Source organism: Aspergillus pseudodeflectus (genome assembly GCF_044049435.1).
Source record: "Aspergillus pseudodeflectus strain CBS 756.74 chromosome Unknown BJX68scaffold_8, whole genome shotgun sequence".
Classification (NCBI taxonomy): Eukaryota; Fungi; Ascomycota; class Eurotiomycetes; order Eurotiales; family Aspergillaceae; genus Aspergillus; species Aspergillus pseudodeflectus.
Genome location: NW_027263784.1, coordinates 762,529 through 778,148, shown reverse-complemented (window position 1 = coordinate 778,148; position 15,620 = coordinate 762,529). Strand labels below are relative to the sequence as shown.

At 50.6% G+C, this 15,620-nt stretch overlaps 6 protein-coding genes across 6 annotated transcripts; 4 read left to right on the top strand and 2 right to left on the bottom strand.

Annotated features, from left to right (window-relative positions):
* Positions 1–88: 88 nt before the first annotated feature.
* BJX68DRAFT_207845 (uncharacterized protein) lies at positions 89–509 on the top strand. The gene has a single exon (XM_071037682.1). It carries the CDS (start codon positions 208–210, stop codon positions 421–423), a length of 216 nt encoding a protein of 71 aa, XP_070902520.1. The 5' UTR covers positions 89–207; the 3' UTR covers positions 424–509.
* BJX68DRAFT_207844 (FAD-dependent oxidoreductase) lies at positions 510–2,004 on the top strand. The gene has a single exon (XM_071037681.1). The coding sequence runs from the start codon at positions 596–598 to the stop codon at positions 1,904–1,906; it is 1,311 nt and encodes a 436-aa protein (XP_070902519.1). The 5' UTR covers positions 510–595; the 3' UTR covers positions 1,907–2,004.
* Positions 2,005–3,113: 1,109 nt separating this feature from the next.
* BJX68DRAFT_230605 (60S ribosomal protein uL24) lies at positions 3,114–3,803 on the top strand. Its single transcript, XM_071039224.1, has 3 exons — positions 3,114–3,180; positions 3,255–3,367; positions 3,468–3,803. Exons 1-3 carry the CDS (start codon positions 3,162–3,164, stop codon positions 3,738–3,740), a joined length of 405 nt encoding a protein of 134 aa, XP_070902518.1. The 5' UTR covers positions 3,114–3,161; the 3' UTR covers positions 3,741–3,803.
* Positions 3,804–3,879: 76 nt separating this feature from the next.
* Positions 3,880–6,088, top strand: BJX68DRAFT_230601 (NAD(P)-binding protein). Its single transcript, XM_071039223.1, has 2 exons — positions 3,880–3,991; positions 4,079–6,088. The coding sequence occupies exon 2, from the start codon at positions 4,578–4,580 to the stop codon at positions 5,631–5,633; it is 1,056 nt and encodes a 351-aa protein (XP_070902517.1). The 5' UTR covers positions 3,880–3,991; positions 4,079–4,577; the 3' UTR covers positions 5,634–6,088.
* A 2,478-nt stretch (positions 6,089–8,566) lies between these two features.
* On the bottom strand, positions 8,567–10,965 carry BJX68DRAFT_230598 (putative MFS transporter). The gene is made up of 3 exons (XM_071039222.1): positions 10,274–10,965; positions 10,154–10,216; positions 8,567–10,107 (listed from the first exon to the last, which is right to left on the bottom strand). Exons 1-3 carry the CDS (start codon positions 10,473–10,475, stop codon positions 8,849–8,851), a joined length of 1,524 nt encoding a protein of 507 aa, XP_070902516.1. The 5' UTR covers positions 10,476–10,965; the 3' UTR covers positions 8,567–8,848.
* A 541-nt stretch (positions 10,966–11,506) lies between these two features.
* Positions 11,507–15,331, bottom strand: BJX68DRAFT_253486 (DUF3638 and DUF3645 domain-containing protein; the record flags this gene model as incomplete). The annotated part of the gene is made up of 8 exons (XM_071042724.1): positions 11,507–11,754; positions 11,805–12,078; positions 12,135–12,536; positions 12,624–12,666; positions 12,712–12,904; positions 12,963–13,600; positions 13,678–15,161; positions 15,317–15,331. 8 exons carry the CDS (start codon positions 15,329–15,331, stop codon positions 11,507–11,509), a joined length of 3,297 nt encoding a protein of 1,098 aa, XP_070902515.1.
* Positions 15,332–15,620: the final 289 nt, after the last annotated feature.

Sequence of the window (15,620 nt, the reverse complement as noted above, 5' to 3'; positions counted from 1 at the left end):
CTTAAGGAGGGAGTATTTCACGGAGTAGTATCTGCCTTGACTTTGGAAGAATGTGTTATTCGTTTCAGAACCCATTCTTTCATGCTGGGGATATTTAAGCATTCCAACGGCGATGACATCACAAACGGCGCTGATCAATAAACAGAGCCAGATTCCAAGCCATCTACGTCTGACGTCTTCTCTGCTATTATTATCTGCCTGACCCAAATGCCAAATGACCCGATATGTCATTTGCAGCACAATGGATTATTCTACCTGCATCTCGATTGTCGACCCTCGTCAATCGCGATGATCTCATCCAACGCACGTGCCTCTACTCCAACAGCTCCCCATAGATTAAACATTTACAGTGGGGAAATTCTAGTGATCCTTCTCCTGGCCGGGGTTGTTGAGTATCTACAATATCAACAGAAGAACCATTGATATTGTTGTCTATAAAAGTCGATGTTCAACAGGTTATTGTAAAACCTATTGTTAGTCCATGGCATCAATAGACCACCCACTCTCATAACCGTAATCCGACCAAGTATTCATGATGTTAGTCAGTATAAAGTAACCACGACCATCATACAAACCATGACCAAGGACGCCCAATATGCCCTCCCTGACGCTCTGGAGAGACCTCTCCCCGGAGGATGCACCCCTTCACCCTCCCTCAGTCAGCTTCGCCCACATCCTCATAATCGGCGGCGGTGTCATCGGCCTCACCACCGCTTGGGCCCTCCTCGACAGGGGCTACAGCGTGACCATCGTATCGAAAGAATGGGCGTCGCAGACCTCAAAGCAGCGCCTCACCTCTCAGATCGCTGGTGCGCTCTGGGAATACCCGCCGGCGGTTTGTGGTCACCATACGGATACCATCTCACTCATCAACTCGAAGCGCTGGTGCATGGTCAGCTACTGCATATGGAGCGCCATCGTCAGCAATCCCGCCTTGTCTAATGCCGCAGGGGTAAGGATGAAACCAGCCGACTTCTTCTTCACGCACAAAATAGCCGAAGACGCGGCAGTGCAGGCAAAGGTTCAGGAGATGAGAAGCGACGGAGTCCACGGGCTCGTCCATGATCCCGGACTTATTTGCGTCAACGGCATAAATCCAGCCTATGGCATCGTCGACGCCTTTGAAGTCCTCGCCCCGGTGATAGACACAGACACCTGCATGAGCTGGCTGACATCGCTCGTCCAGAAAAAGGGCGCAGACCTCCAAACACAGACGATATCAGGCGACCTGTTTGCTCAAGAATCGGAGCTCCGTGCGCGTTTCAGCGCCGACGCGATTGTCAACGCCACGGGGTTGGACGCATCAGACCTCTCTTCCGACAAAACATGCTATCCAATCCGCGGCGCTCTTCTCCGCCTGCTCAACGACGGGACTGATTTCCCCAAAATTGAGAAAGCGTTGGTAGTTCCCGCCGCCGCCGGGTCCGACCAAATGCCGAGCTCGGACTCGAATCTGGATCCGCGGTCATCAAATGAGATCATCTTCCTCGTTCCACGAAACGATAATATCCTGGTTCTGGGTGGAATTACCGAGCCGAATGAGTGGGAGCTGCATCTCTCGCTCGAGTCACCGGTTATTCAACGAATGCGCTCGCGCTGTGAGTCGTTTCTGCCCATGTTGAAGAACGCGCGGCTTGATCCTCAGTATCCGCTTGCGCAGGGGCTACGCCCATTTCGAAAGAAGAATGTGCGTGTCGAGAGAGAGCTTCGCAAGCACGGTGATGGCGAAGTGCCGAGTCGGATTGTGCATAGTTATGGCCATGGAGGTGCGGGATGGAGTTTGTCGTTTGGATGTGCAGGGGATGTGGTGGCCTTGGTCGAAGAGGCGTTGCAGGGCTTGCCTCCGGTGTCGATGGATGATTTGTTTCTGCAGAGGAAGAAAGAGAGAGAACAGAGCAAACTGTAGATGGTGGATGGCTTTCTCAGGTGTTAGTGACACAGAACTATCCAGCCTCACTTGTGACCAATACTTTGCCTGAGCGGCAGGCGGGACTGCATTAAGGGGCTACCGACAATTCCAACAACAATAAGCTCACCCTAACTCGGGATCCCCTTCAATAAGAAAGTTCAAGTCGTACAATTTCTAAATTGAAAAGGAAAAGATGAGAAACAAACCCCGCATCTCCATAACTTTGCACCCCCGCGGCAAAAACTCCCTAGGCGAGAACCGCCGCCGTCTCCACTACGCCGCATACCACTGGGGCATCCTGATTTCTCCCAAGAATTCCAAGTCCAACGATGGAGAGCACACCCAATTCGACGTCACAGACTCCTTATTTGTCCATGCGGCCACAGGAGAAGCGAGCGATGACTGGCGATTTCGGGAACGCACGAGTCGAGACCCGGATGTTGAGTTTCAGATTCTCGTAAAGGTGCTCGTTGGGAAGCTTGATACACGGTCTGTGACTGTTAAAGAGGTGGAGAGGAGACTGAGAGAGGTATCCGTGCCAAGAAACGGAGGAGATATGGGCAAAAATTGTGTGAGTTGGACGAAGGAAGCGGTTGGGGTGTTGGTTAAGATGGGAGTTTTAGGAGGGTTTGATGTTCAAAAGGTCATGGATGAGGCCTTGGGGTTTGCTGATTGTTGCTTGAGAGAGCAGAAGGGTCTGGGAAATGTTGTAGATCATATAGAAAAAAGGAAATAATGCATTGAAATGAAGTTGAGTGAAGTGGTGAGGTATAGGATAGATGTTCATGGATCTAGGATATATATTGGAAAACAAACACAAAAGAATTCAAAGATTCGAGACCAAAGGTACATCGAATATCAGGATACTGTGAACAGAATGCAAGCTAGAGTAAATTTAAATATGGTGATGTACTAAGTTAGCAATGATTATTACCGCAGTCCCACTGATATATTCATCAAGCAAATCTCGCAATTCTTGCATAGAACAAAAGACAACCTTGGATAGAACTGGTGAATGATGCAAAATTCCGTGGACGTTTGCTCTGTTTGCACTGATCAGCCCAGATCACCTGACTCAGATTAGTGGCCCATCCCGCGCCCAATCATAATCGAGATGGCAGCCCTAGACGAGCCCAGGGTCATGTGACGCACAATCCACATTTCCGGCTCACACGAACATCGAGGAGAGATTCTTCCCGACCGTCACGACAACCATTCGACAATCACGATCCCTCAACGAGGCTGTCTGAAAATGGGTGCCACTAACCACAGTGCGTGATGCCCTTTTCCCCCCTGCGCCATGCTCAATCCCGACATCTTATGCTGATCGACCGATTTTCTACAGGCCTCTCGTCCTCGCGCCGGAAGTCGCGCAAGGCGCACTTCAACGCCCCCTCCAGCGAGCGCCGTGTTATCCTCAGCGCCCACCTGTCCAAGGAGCTCCAGGCCAAGTACAATGTACGTTCGAATTGCCGTTGAAGAATGAGAGTTGGGAACTGGAATACACCGCAACGAGTGAAGGACAGATTTTTAACGAAACTTTTTTCTCTCACGATAGGTCCGCTCGATCCCCATCCGCCGCGACGACGAGATTCTCGTGCTTAGGGGCTCCCAGAAGGGCCGTGAGGGCAAGGTCACAAGCGTCTACCGTCTGAAGTGGGCCATCCACGTCGAGCGTATCGTCCGCGAGAAGAGCAACGGCCAGAGCGTCCCCATCCCCCTCGCCCCCTCGAACGTCGTCATCACCAAGCTCAAGCTTGACAAGGACCGTGAGCAGATTCTCGAGCGCATTGGCAAGGGTCGTGAGGCCGTGAAGAGCAAGTCGGCTTAAAGGGTTTTCTCTCGGGGGTTTATGTTCATATTACATTAGCGGAGATACTCGAAAAATGCGAGATCTAGACTGCGGTCAGGATATGTCTGCAAAAATGGATGTATTGTGATGAGACAAAACGAAAAAATCGATTCCCTACCTTCAGTTCGTTCTCTCCAGAGGCTTGCATCAATTGGTGTGGTGGCTACACGGGGTGTTTTTGGAGACGGAATGCGCAGTGACTCCGTAGCCATGGTCATATTCCCTTATGGCTTCTCGTGATCAGCTCCCTCGAATATCGACTCGAGGCTTGGTAAGGTGCTCGCCCGCAACAACCGCCTACCCACCGAAGTACACACCTACTGTGGCAAGGACACTCCCAGAGAGCCAATATGACTCGTAGACGTTCTTTTGCATCAACCCCGCAGTATCTCAAATGATCATCCAACCTTCATGCATCCCGAAAAGTAAGACTGGCTTAGGCAATATCGGAATTTCGGAAGAGGAGAGCATCGGAAGATCCCCAAGACTCGTATCGGTACCCTTCAATTCAGCCCCCAACTCCACTCGGCTAAGAAGGCGGTATACTCCACTCTGACTTACAGATACGTCCGCCGGCAATGCCCCGACACTTGATGGTAGTGAATTGATAATCACATATCTGTCGGATCTATCCCCGGAGCGGCGGACATAACGGTCATTATGGAATGTAGAACCGAAGACGATCTGAGGGGACCATAAGTATATAATGTCTGACCGCCGCCGACTGCTCGCTTGGTGTACTCCAAGACGATAAACTGCTCAGTTCAGATTCGTTCACCTCACCGCAAGTTACTCACATCTAAGTCCAACCATACGATGGTCCATATCCTCGTAACAGGCGGCACGGGATTCCTCGCCAACACCCTGATAAGCACCCTTCTCTCGCGCGGCCACTCAGTCGTAACAACCGTCCGCACCGCCGAAAAAGCACGCTCGCTCCTCGCCCAATACCCCAACATCGCCTCGCATCGACTAAAGTGCAAGATTGTCCCCGACATTGCGGCCGCAGATGCATTCGACGATGCCGTCCGCAGCGAAAGCCCGTCCGACCCACCCTTTTCGGCCGTCATCCACACAGCAAGTCCCTTCCACTATAGCATCGCCAACGCGAAGTCGGACATGTTCGACCCAGCCGTCAACGGGACAGTCGGGATTATGAAATCCGTACATCAACACGCACCGAATGTAACCCGTGTCGTTATCACCTCGTCATTCGCCGCAATGTTCAACGCCGCGAAGCCGGCAGGGACCAAGTATTCAGAGCAAGACTGGAACCCCGTTACGTGGGACGAGGCTGAGAATCCGCAGAACGCGCATGGGCAGGCCGGGTATCGGACGAGCAAGGCGCTTGCGGAGAAGGAGGCGTGGGAGTTTATGGAGCGCGAGAAGCCGAATTTCACGCTGACTGTATTGAATCCGTCGTTGATTTTCGGGCCCGTCGAGTGGTTGAATTCCCTCGACGAGGTCAATACGTCGAACCAGCGGATCAGGGACTTTATGACTGGGGCGCTGAAGGACAAGTGTCCGCCGACCGGGAGTCAGTTCTGGGTTGATGTGCGTGATGCGGCTCTGGCGCATGCGGTTGCAGTCGAGAAGCCTGAGACGGCTGGGAAGCGGTATTTCTTGACTGCGGGGAGCTTTTGCAATGCAGATATTGTGGAGGTTATTGGGGAGGAGTTTCCGGAGCTGGAGGGTGGGTTGCCGAGTGGGGAGGCGTTGAGAGATGGGCAGTATCCGTCTGGTGGGCCCAAGTATGGGTTTGATAATTCGGCCTCGATCAAAGATCTGGGAATTCAATATCGGTCGTTGCGGGTTTGTGTGGTTGATACAGTGGAAAGCTTGAAAAGCATACAGGAAAGAACTGCTGCATGAGAGTTAGCGTTGGTGCTGTCTTGGTCTGCTTGAAAACCTGCCATATAACACTGGATAGACTTGAATCTCACTTTGCATTCGGCAGAGGCCGATTTGTGTACGATATTCCGCTCATATATCTCTGATCATGAATGAAAAACTTACTATTCATGATAAAAGGGCCATTCAGGTACTGCACCTGAAGGGCAACGAATAAGCCGCTGGGTATCGTGGGAATCGAGAACCCGAACAACGGACAACTTGAAACCAAGTTGCAACTTTGAAAACTTCTTCTTGGGTAATTATCTGTAAGAGTCTAGATAACTGCCACGTTAGATCATTGGCCCACAGAGCTTCATTGCGTAGTGTTCCCCGATAGCATCGGCTGTAGCTGACTAGATAACTTCCAGGATATCTATGGGAAGATGAATTCAAGTCCAGAATACACCCTCCCCTCTCCATCAATAAGCCTAAGCCCTGCTACTACACGGACAGATGCTCGCTGAAAGTCTCGATGTTTAAAATAGAGAGGCCAATGGGTGGGAAGATGAACAAAGGAAACAGCACCAAAGCAGGACTCACCATGCACATGCAAACAGAACGAACTGAAGATGGAGAGCAAAAACAGATAAAAAGAGTAGCCAGGACAAGACTCGAACTTGCAATCTTTGGTTGTCCGCGAAAGGCATTCTCAGAGCAGAGTAGCCTGGGCTTGTAAACCCCTCAGCGAATCCCCCGTCGGGGATGCTTCTGTCGCGCCAGACGACCAACGCTTTACCATTAAGCTACCTGGCCTATTTGTTATCTTGAGACTCTTTCCCTGGACTATATACTGCCGAAAAGGAGGTGCTTTGGTGGGTTTGAAGTTCCTTCGAAGCGTGGTGAGGATAGAATTGGGCTGTGCTGGACTTTGATATTGGGCTAGACAGTTCTACACTCTTGACTACTATGATAATCGTGGCGATAAGGGTGCTCTCTAAGAAAACCGATTGAAGGGCTATCTTTCTGAAATCTTTCAGCAGCAACATGTTGCTGGTGAAGGCTCTTTCAGGCCAGGTTGTCCCCGGTCGAGATTTTGAGCGCATTTCCAATGCCATCACCTCTGCGCAACCAGCAAGCCTCCCAGTAATTAAGCTTCGATTTCGTCACAGGCACGCTTGTATTGATGCCTCAATTTGAAGAGAATGCAGAGCAAAAAAAAGACACCCTATCTCAAGACCACTCCTCAAGGCTCCATCCCGTAGCCCAGTAACACGGCACCACCAACCGCGCCTTCCTAATTCAACTTGAGGCCCCGAGTTCAAAAACCCTCCTCCTCTCCCCTCTCGTCGCCAAAGAAAAAGCTCATCGACCAGGATAACCTTCAGGGAAACCCCTGCCATCGAACTGGCAAACTCGTCTTCCCCGGAACCGGGCTCTAAACGGCAGCGCTACAAGCTGACGGGATAACTCAACTCTTTGTGCACCATTACGCCACCTGGCCTTTGCTTGTAAACTTCCTTCGAGAATGATTGAAGAAGGAGATGAGATGAGCAAGATCTCCATCACAACAGGTCTCTAGGTCGTAGATGATGGATGGTATCTTTCTTTGATGTATGCTAGTACATATAGCACTACACATCTTAGTCTAGGACGAGCCACGAGGCCTCAAGTCGGTCTGGAGACGGAGAAGGGGTCAAGGAGCGAAAAAAAAAGAAAAAAAAGAGAGGCGATGACGAGGGATGAACCGCTATCCAGCCCAAGTCCATCCGACTTACTTAATTTCAGACGTACAAGCTGGACCATAGGTTGCTCACTGACGTTCTTCCACTGCATTATCTGTCCTCTGATTGAAATTTTACTCCTGGGGGTTGTAGATATACTAGGTAGTCTGGCTGGTGGACGCGGTCTGTGACAGCCTGAGGCTTGTCACGGCTCCTTGGAGGGTGGACTGAATGAAATGAGCAGGAGCTCTACCAAAAGAGGACTTCGGGCCATGAATGATGGTATCCCGTCTCTTGGATGTCTGCCACCACACATCTTAATCCAGCACAAGCTACAAGGCCTTTAATCTATCTGACGATGACGAAGAGCAAGGGCAGCCGGAAAAAAGGTCCCTGAGGCCGCAGCGCGGAATGAACTCGAGTAGTAGTTCATTATCATCAGGCCTTCAGACCCTAGATGCTGGTGTTTGTTCCACCGTGCTATCTCCCCCCGTTGGGCGAGATGTTATTCTGACGATGATACATATAGTCTACTCTGACTGTTGTACGTGTGGTGAGGGACAGACTTGTTGCCTGGGAGGGTGGACTGAATGAAATGGAACAGGAGCTCCATCCATCCACCACCAGAGGACTTCAGGTCATGCATGGATGATAAAGGTATCTATCATCTCTATGAGACCTGCTAGGGTAATATCTGCACATTTCTTAGTCCAGAACGAGCCCCGAGGCCTCTAATCCGTCTAGCAATGATAAAAGACAGGAAAAGGCCAAAAAAATGGGGGAGGGGGGGAGAGCGAGGAATGAACCCTACAAGGGTATTCCATCAGGCACTAAGGCCCTACAAGCTGGAATGTCGAACTCCCAGGATCCATCCCTCAGCGCTACCCACTACACCACCCACCCCCCGGGGTTAAAATGTATTTCTGAGGATCATATATATACTCACATAGTCTACTCTGATAGCTGTCTGGTGTGTGCTGTGTGACAAAATTGTTCTGGGAGGGTGGGCTGCAATATCTTTCGGGGGCAAGGGTTTACACACACGACACTCGGTGGGACACTAGGACATGATAATATTGTACACAGTACCCACTCTCTCTCACCATAGTCATAGATTGACGAGCTACGAAGCTCTCAAAATGTTGGTTTCTGAGAAGTTTTGCTGGCGCGGTGGCGACTCGAGTTTAACTTTTGACCCTGGATGGAAGCTCCGCGCCTTCTAAGTAGGCCTACCTAGATTCTTTTCTTCAAGTTCAGGCTCGCTAGCTACCATTAATCTATTCCTGGCTTCTTGTATATGTCTTTCGTTCTATTCGACAATCTACCTCTTGGTTTGGTCTAATTTAGTTAGAGCGTTCCGTCTGATTAGTTCAAAAACCGTGATTCATTGAGGCTACCCTAAAGAATGAATGATCATAAGCCTGCCACTTCGTAGTCATGTCTGTTTATTCATAACACATCGCTCTGGAATAAGCGTATTCAAGAAGTCCCGTATAACCCCCCGGGTTCGCTTCGGCATATTGCGATGGCGTCCTACAAGAACCAGCGAAACTCGGGCGACGCGGGGCCATCTCGCAGACGTTCAGTGGGTACGTCCACCGCGCGAATAGTAGCCCCGTCGCGGCGATCACGTCTCTTGTTGTCGAAGAACATGTAGGCTCCGAGTAAGCCTGCAAGGACAGCACCGGTAGCGCCAAATGCGCCTACCGTAATCAAAGCGGGCATGTACTTGGGCTTGTCCTGCTCACGGAATACATTGCTTGCAACCAGACCCATGAGGTTTGCAAGGGGTACGCCAATACTAGTGAGCAGGACGCGGCGACCTTCGTGAGCGATGTTGTTGTTGTACCATGTACTCAGCAGGACGGATGGAGCAGATGTACCCCACGTCATCATGAAGGTGGCGAAGTAGGCAACCTTGATCTTCGACTGAACGTCGTCAATGGATGCGTAGATCATGAAGCCGGTAAAGGTGAAGAGGAAGCCGAGGACGATGAATGGGGATCGGAGCTTGGCGGCGTCAGAGCTAAAGGCAAGGATCAGGAGCATCACTGCGCCGGTAACATTCGGTGCAACAGTGTATAGATTGGTCTTGACCGTGGAGTAGCCGAGACGCTGGACGATCTGAGGCATGAAGAGCGAAACGCCCTGGAGAGGCACACCGAGGCAGATTTCAATGGCGAGGAAGCCGTAAGTACTCGGATGACGAAATATACCAAGTGCATCACGAAGGCTAAACTTCTCGTTCACGACGGCGCTAGAGTCGACCTGGATTCGGTGGAAAGCCAGGGCCTTCTCGTCGGGAGACAAGAACTTGGCTTCGGAGGCACTCCGTGGGAGATACCAGAAGGCGAAGAAGGAAAAACTGACAGTGACAGCACCTTCAATAATAAACAGATAGCGCCATTGAGGCATGGGTGTGTTCTCAATTTGGAACACTCCAAATGCGATCAGACCGGAGAAAGCATTCGCGATGTTGGAGGCCGCGTAGAACAAAGCCAGGCGGCGAGCTAATTCAGCACGACGGTAGAACGTTGTCAGGTAGTAAATCACCAGAGGGAAGAAGGCAGCCTCCGACATGCCGAGGAACCAGCGAAGGGCGAAGATGCCACTAAAGTTCTTGGTAGAGGCAGCAAGCAGAGTAAAAGAACCAAAGCAGAACATCAAGATGGGCAGCACTCTAGCCGGGCTAAAGCGCTTACCCAGCATGGCGATCGGCGGCGCAAAGACGACATATGGAACGAAAAAGATGGACAGTAGCAGGTTGTATTGGCCAGGCGCGAAATTGAGGTCTAACTTGTTAGCAGCCGATTTCGAAGACCTGATATGGTTGCTTACCCTTGCTCATCCCATCAGTTTCTGCATTACCAAGATTTCCCTTATCGAGCGCATTGAAAAGGTCTATTGGTTATCGATTAGCTAGGAATGTCCTCCACGAGACGGCTGTGCGACACTGACACATTACAGCCAAGACGGGCATCAACCGCAGATCAAATCGACGACAGAGCGCCCGTTCAGCCTTATGGTCGACAACATGAGCAACATTCTCCACGACCCCAGGAGCGTAGCGGTCGGTCTTGTTGGGATCTTCATCGGGGAGAGAGTCCTTTCGAGCAGGCGATTCCACGGGGGTCAACGACGGAGATGCCTTAGTATCCATAATTGGCGAGCTGTCCGACCGACTGTGTCACTCGAGTGTAGCAGCCAACGATACTCTCCTGTCGATAAATGAGAAGAAAAGACGAGGAAAAGCAACAGGGATTTTACGAGGAAGAAGACGATCAAAGCAAGGGATAGATAACTGCTCGTCATTAGAAACTGGGAACGAGGAGATATCTTGATGGAGAGATAGCTTATCGTTTCAGTGGCCATACCAGTTGCATCGTCTCCAGCGTCATTGGTATCCTACCCCCACCCAGTGTGGGTAAAGTCAAGACTCGAGAGCGACAAGACTTCAAGGGTTACATTGGGTGGTTGGATGCAGCTTATCATCGGCCGCCGATGCGACGTCAAGAGGAAGCCACAGGGCAGGGTTTGGCAGGGATCTGTGCGGGGTGAAGCTGCATCTGGATTAGCCTGGCGTGGCATTTCGGAGGAATACAAGCTGATAGCTCGAGTTGATAGTCTAATCCAACGAGAGCTGAGGAGGCGAGAGATAGGAGTTGGAGAAAACAGTGCCCATGTGAGACCTGAGACAGATGCTGGCTGCTGATTGGTGCCCTCAATGATCATCCTTCTGCCCCTAACAGTCACGTGCTCTCTGCCTGGCTTCCCATTCGGGACAGGTAGGGCTAGCCCAAGGCTGCGTGAGAGAGTCAAACTGAAGAAAAACTCAATACAGGACTATAGGACCTCGAACTATAAGTGACACGGTAGCTCTCTAGTACCTCGGTTTTTTAGCCAACAGTACTGCTACATCTTCCATGATACATTCAGTTTCTCGGAATAGCCCTCCCAGCAAATTAAGGAAGGTCTACCCATTTTTTTGTAACTAATCTACCTTTTTCCAACCACAAATTATTAAACTTCTTAGGGGAAGAAGAGACAATAGCAAGCAACAAGGCGAAAACATACTCGCACACTTTTGCTCGAGCTGGCACTACATCACTCGGCAAGAGCATCTTCGTAAACAGACGCACTAGAACTGTCCAGATCCATAATATACTCGTCCATACCGTCATCACTGGTATATTACTCGTCCTCCCTATCTTCTTCTACTTCGAGTCGGAATGACTCAAGCACAGGGCCACTTTCTCGCGGTGTATTAACGGGCCTAGTGGTGAAAAAGGGATGATCACTGCGAAGTTGCCAATCCTGACACACATATCCCATTGGAGTATCTGATATGTCTTGTCCTTGGCGGCGGATTGCCAGCCACTCCTGCAAAAAGCTGAGCCGGCTCTTGGCCACGGCCCAAAGGTCAGGCGATTCGTCATCCTCTGCGGGATTCCCAGAGATGGAGTTAAGACGTGCAAGTATGTCTTCGTACTCTGAAAATTCAAAGTATAGCCTTCCTCCAAAAATGCCATCTCGAATGGAAGCCAAGAAGGGGGTCTCCATCCATCTGGGAGACTGGGAAGCGCGTAATAGTCTAGGTTGTTGAAGTGAAGCCTAGTTTTGGTCCAGGGAGCTGCGTACATAATAAGATGTGTATCCGGAGAGGCATGCTCGCACATAACTGGAATCAAGGCTTTAGCTTCTTCTGGGATGATGACCACTGCAATCTCTGTGGCCGCGTTGAACAGAAACCAGGTGACAGGACGCTGCACGGAATCGCATCTTAGTATCACCATACCGCAAAGAGGACTTTTAAACTTACCGTATAGGTGTCATCTTTCTCCCCGGACTTCTTTAAGTTGATCGTTCTGCTGAACTCAGCTGAAAGATAAAGATGAGCGACCAGTGAGGATCCATGTATGCGGTACTTCAAGCCAAGCTGCGTCTCTTCAAGCGTCTCTGCAGCGGATACGATACCCTCGAGAACCAAGACGCCACCTCGCGCAAAAGATAGAATAGACGCGTGGAGTCCGGGGAACTTGAGAGCTTTAGGCTTGAGAGGTCGTTGCATCTCTCGCTCTTCTTCGATCTCGTAAGCGACTTCGCGTTCCTGTTCTACTTCCTCCGGAGCCGAGCTCAGAATTGACTCGTATGCCTGTGACTCTTGCCTTCGCTCTCCGAGCGTTTTCATCAGTGTGGCTACCCTGCCCCGGGGATCTATTGCCTTGTCCTCTGAAGGCGAGACTGCGGCGCTGCGATAATAAGGCCCGTATAACTGCTCCAGAGTCTGTTGCTCGGGCTGTTGAAGTACATCTAGATATGCTTTTCGATGTTCAGGGTTAGAGAGAAACTCCCTATACGATGCTGCAGCCTGCATTCGCTGGCAAAAGCCCTTTCACTGCGCAAAATACAAAGGTTGTAGTTCCCGATTCGTAGCGCATGTCTGGTCACGCAACCTAGAGATAACGTCAGAGGAATCCACAGTATCATTTGAAGTCTTTTTGCACACGTCCAAAATGCTTTGGTGAACTTCAGGCGGGGCAAGAAACCTTACAGATTGCGTGGCCCCAAGTTGGCGCAGTCTCATTGCCGCTGACAACGCTCGGTTAGCGATGGATGTGCGTATCAATAGGATAATACGGCTGCTTACCTTGTACTGTGTGGTCCTTTGTCTGACTGAGACTCAGAGTCAGTGCACCGAGTGCGTCCGGAGGCAGTTTGAGGTCAGTACCTCGCGTGTGAGCTTCATCGAGGTAGACCACGCAGTCGCGCATATCATCTGCGAATGGACTCGCAAACAGTGGAACACGTTTGTTATTCCGATAAACTACCCAGGGCTTGTTGTCATCGCCGAAGTACACGGCTCCGTGTGCGCCCCAGTCTTCTTGCAACCATGTGCATGCGACAGTAAAGTTGTCCATCTCCATAATGAATGCCCCCGCATCAATGAGGATACGGATTTTTGCCATATGAAGGCTTTTTAGTAGCTCAACCTCTGACAGACGCTTCCCTCTCTGGTCTGCTGTGACAAGATACCCTCGGTTTATGGGCTGGAGAAGGTACGTCAACACCTCGGCATTTGTGTGCGAGAGGCTTGGTAAGTTACATTGCTCGATGGTGAGCGATAGGAGCCTTCTATTATCGTTGGTGCCGCTAAATCCCGTTGTGATGCCTGGGCGAATCCCTCTCGAAGCCTGGATTGACGAGTTGCTATACAAAAGAACGTCCCATCCTGAAGCCTGGAGCTTCGTCGCGAATTGCTTGGCATGGAGAGGAAAGACGAAGCTCCTGAGGAAGTGGTTGATCACAACTGGGATAAAACGCAAGTGTAGCCATATCTGCGTCACCAAGCCCACATCATATACCGTGATAGCGTTCCAGTGCCGAGAGGCCCAGGAAGAGTTGATGAAGTTTGTGTCCACCGATCGTACTCAGTAGCTGGGTGGTCGGATTTCAAGACTGCCTTTAGGCTCTGCTTGAACTGAGATACACTCAGGCCCTCATAGTAAAAGGCCAGACAAGTAAATAGGATGGCGACGTCCGGGTGGCCCCATTCAGCTTGATCAGATGGAACCCCTTTTGCGTGAAATGGGACAGCCATGGGGTCGCGACCCTGGTGCAAACCGTATTGAACGTTCCACCTTTTCTTCAAACATAAGATCAGTATGCGGTGTATCAAAAGCCCGCGCACAAGATAAACGTCCTTGCGTGCTATAGGGACACCGGGGAAGAGGCTCGCAATCTGCTTCACAATAGGCTTCTCAATCTTTTCCTGAGAGATGAAGATCTTGATTGCTTCTTTGTCTCGTTCGTTGCATTCTCCAAGAGGCAGGGTCGACGTACGCCGTTTACAGATATCATCCAATATCCTGCTGATCAACGCTTCTTCAACGTCTTGCCGTAAGATGTGAGTGACCGGAAAGCCGTTGGAGTTCCGCTTCAGGATATCGATACTTTGTGGATAGTCCCTAGCAAGGTCGATGAGATGATGCGCAACGAGCCCGAGAAGAGTCATGGCAACCTCCCAGCGATTTGGATGACCGCCAACCGCGAGTTGGGCACCGCCAGGGTATATTAGCTGTGTCTTTACAGCTAGTGTAAAGTCACACTCGTCGAGCACATCTCTGCAGACTTCATCCATCCACTTTTGACTTTCGATCATATAAACCGCCTCGGCTAGTTTCGAATGAGCAAGACGCTGCAAACCACTCAGTTTGAATGATAGTACATGCTCAGGGATGCCAAGAATGACGCCAGATGTATCTAGTATCTCTCTATGAAGCTCGTGGTAATCCTTCATAAGGGATACGGTGGTACGAGTTCTTCGAGAGAATGGGACGTGAATGATCTCGCGCCCTAGGAGGCCCCCAAGACGGGCTTGAAAAGTCTGCGCCGCCTGGGATAAAAGGGCTTTAGGAACCAGGAGGCGATTGAACATTGCCCCTTTGGCTAATACAGCGGCAACCATAGGCATAATGACGGAGGTTTTTCCTTCTCCCATGCTCATCTGAAGCACAGAGTTTGATCCGGAAGCCGGAGAGATTATCTCCTGAGCCACAATGACTTGATCCTCGCGTATTTGAATGTTTGCATCAATTTCCAGCAGCAACCAATCGGGAAAGTCCTCAGGCTCCCAGTTTATATGCCCTTGATCGGCACACTCCTGGCTCAGCTTGCCCTCATCATGTTTCGTGAAAGCCCCTCTCATCCGAAGAAGCTTCTGCAACCGCGCTGTACAAAGAGCGTATTCTATAAATAGACTCCTCATGTCGGGACCAAACTGATGTGGGGATGTCGAACGAAGCTGCTGTAGTATTGTGACGGGGTCAAACAAGGCCAAAGATTGCCCCTGTGTAGCCAGTTGTAATTTGTGTCATCGGCGGAGAGAGCATCGAATATTCTGCGGTAATGGCCATTAAGTTCGGTACGAGCTGATGCCACTTTTTTGTCCAGTTTCATTTTTTCTCTAATGCCATCTGATAGACGGCTACCAGTATTACCCACAGCTTGGTCGGTCATTTTCGATGATCTCGAGCTCGAGTATTTCCGAACTCGGAGAGGGGGGGTGTTTTTGGCCTGGGGCGAGGAAGCAACTGCAATTCATTGCTATCCTGAGGAGCTATATTCCCCGTAGTAGACGTCGATTCTATGGCTGAGTTACTCGCGGGCTTCCTAAGAAGTTTTTTCCCCAGCCGTGTGTGGGAGAAGTGTTTCCGTCGCAAGGGACCGATGATTTCCTTCTGTAGGCGGTTTGAGAGGACAGAAGCGACAGGGTTATGTGCGGCTCTATAGTGAGAATTGAGAACCG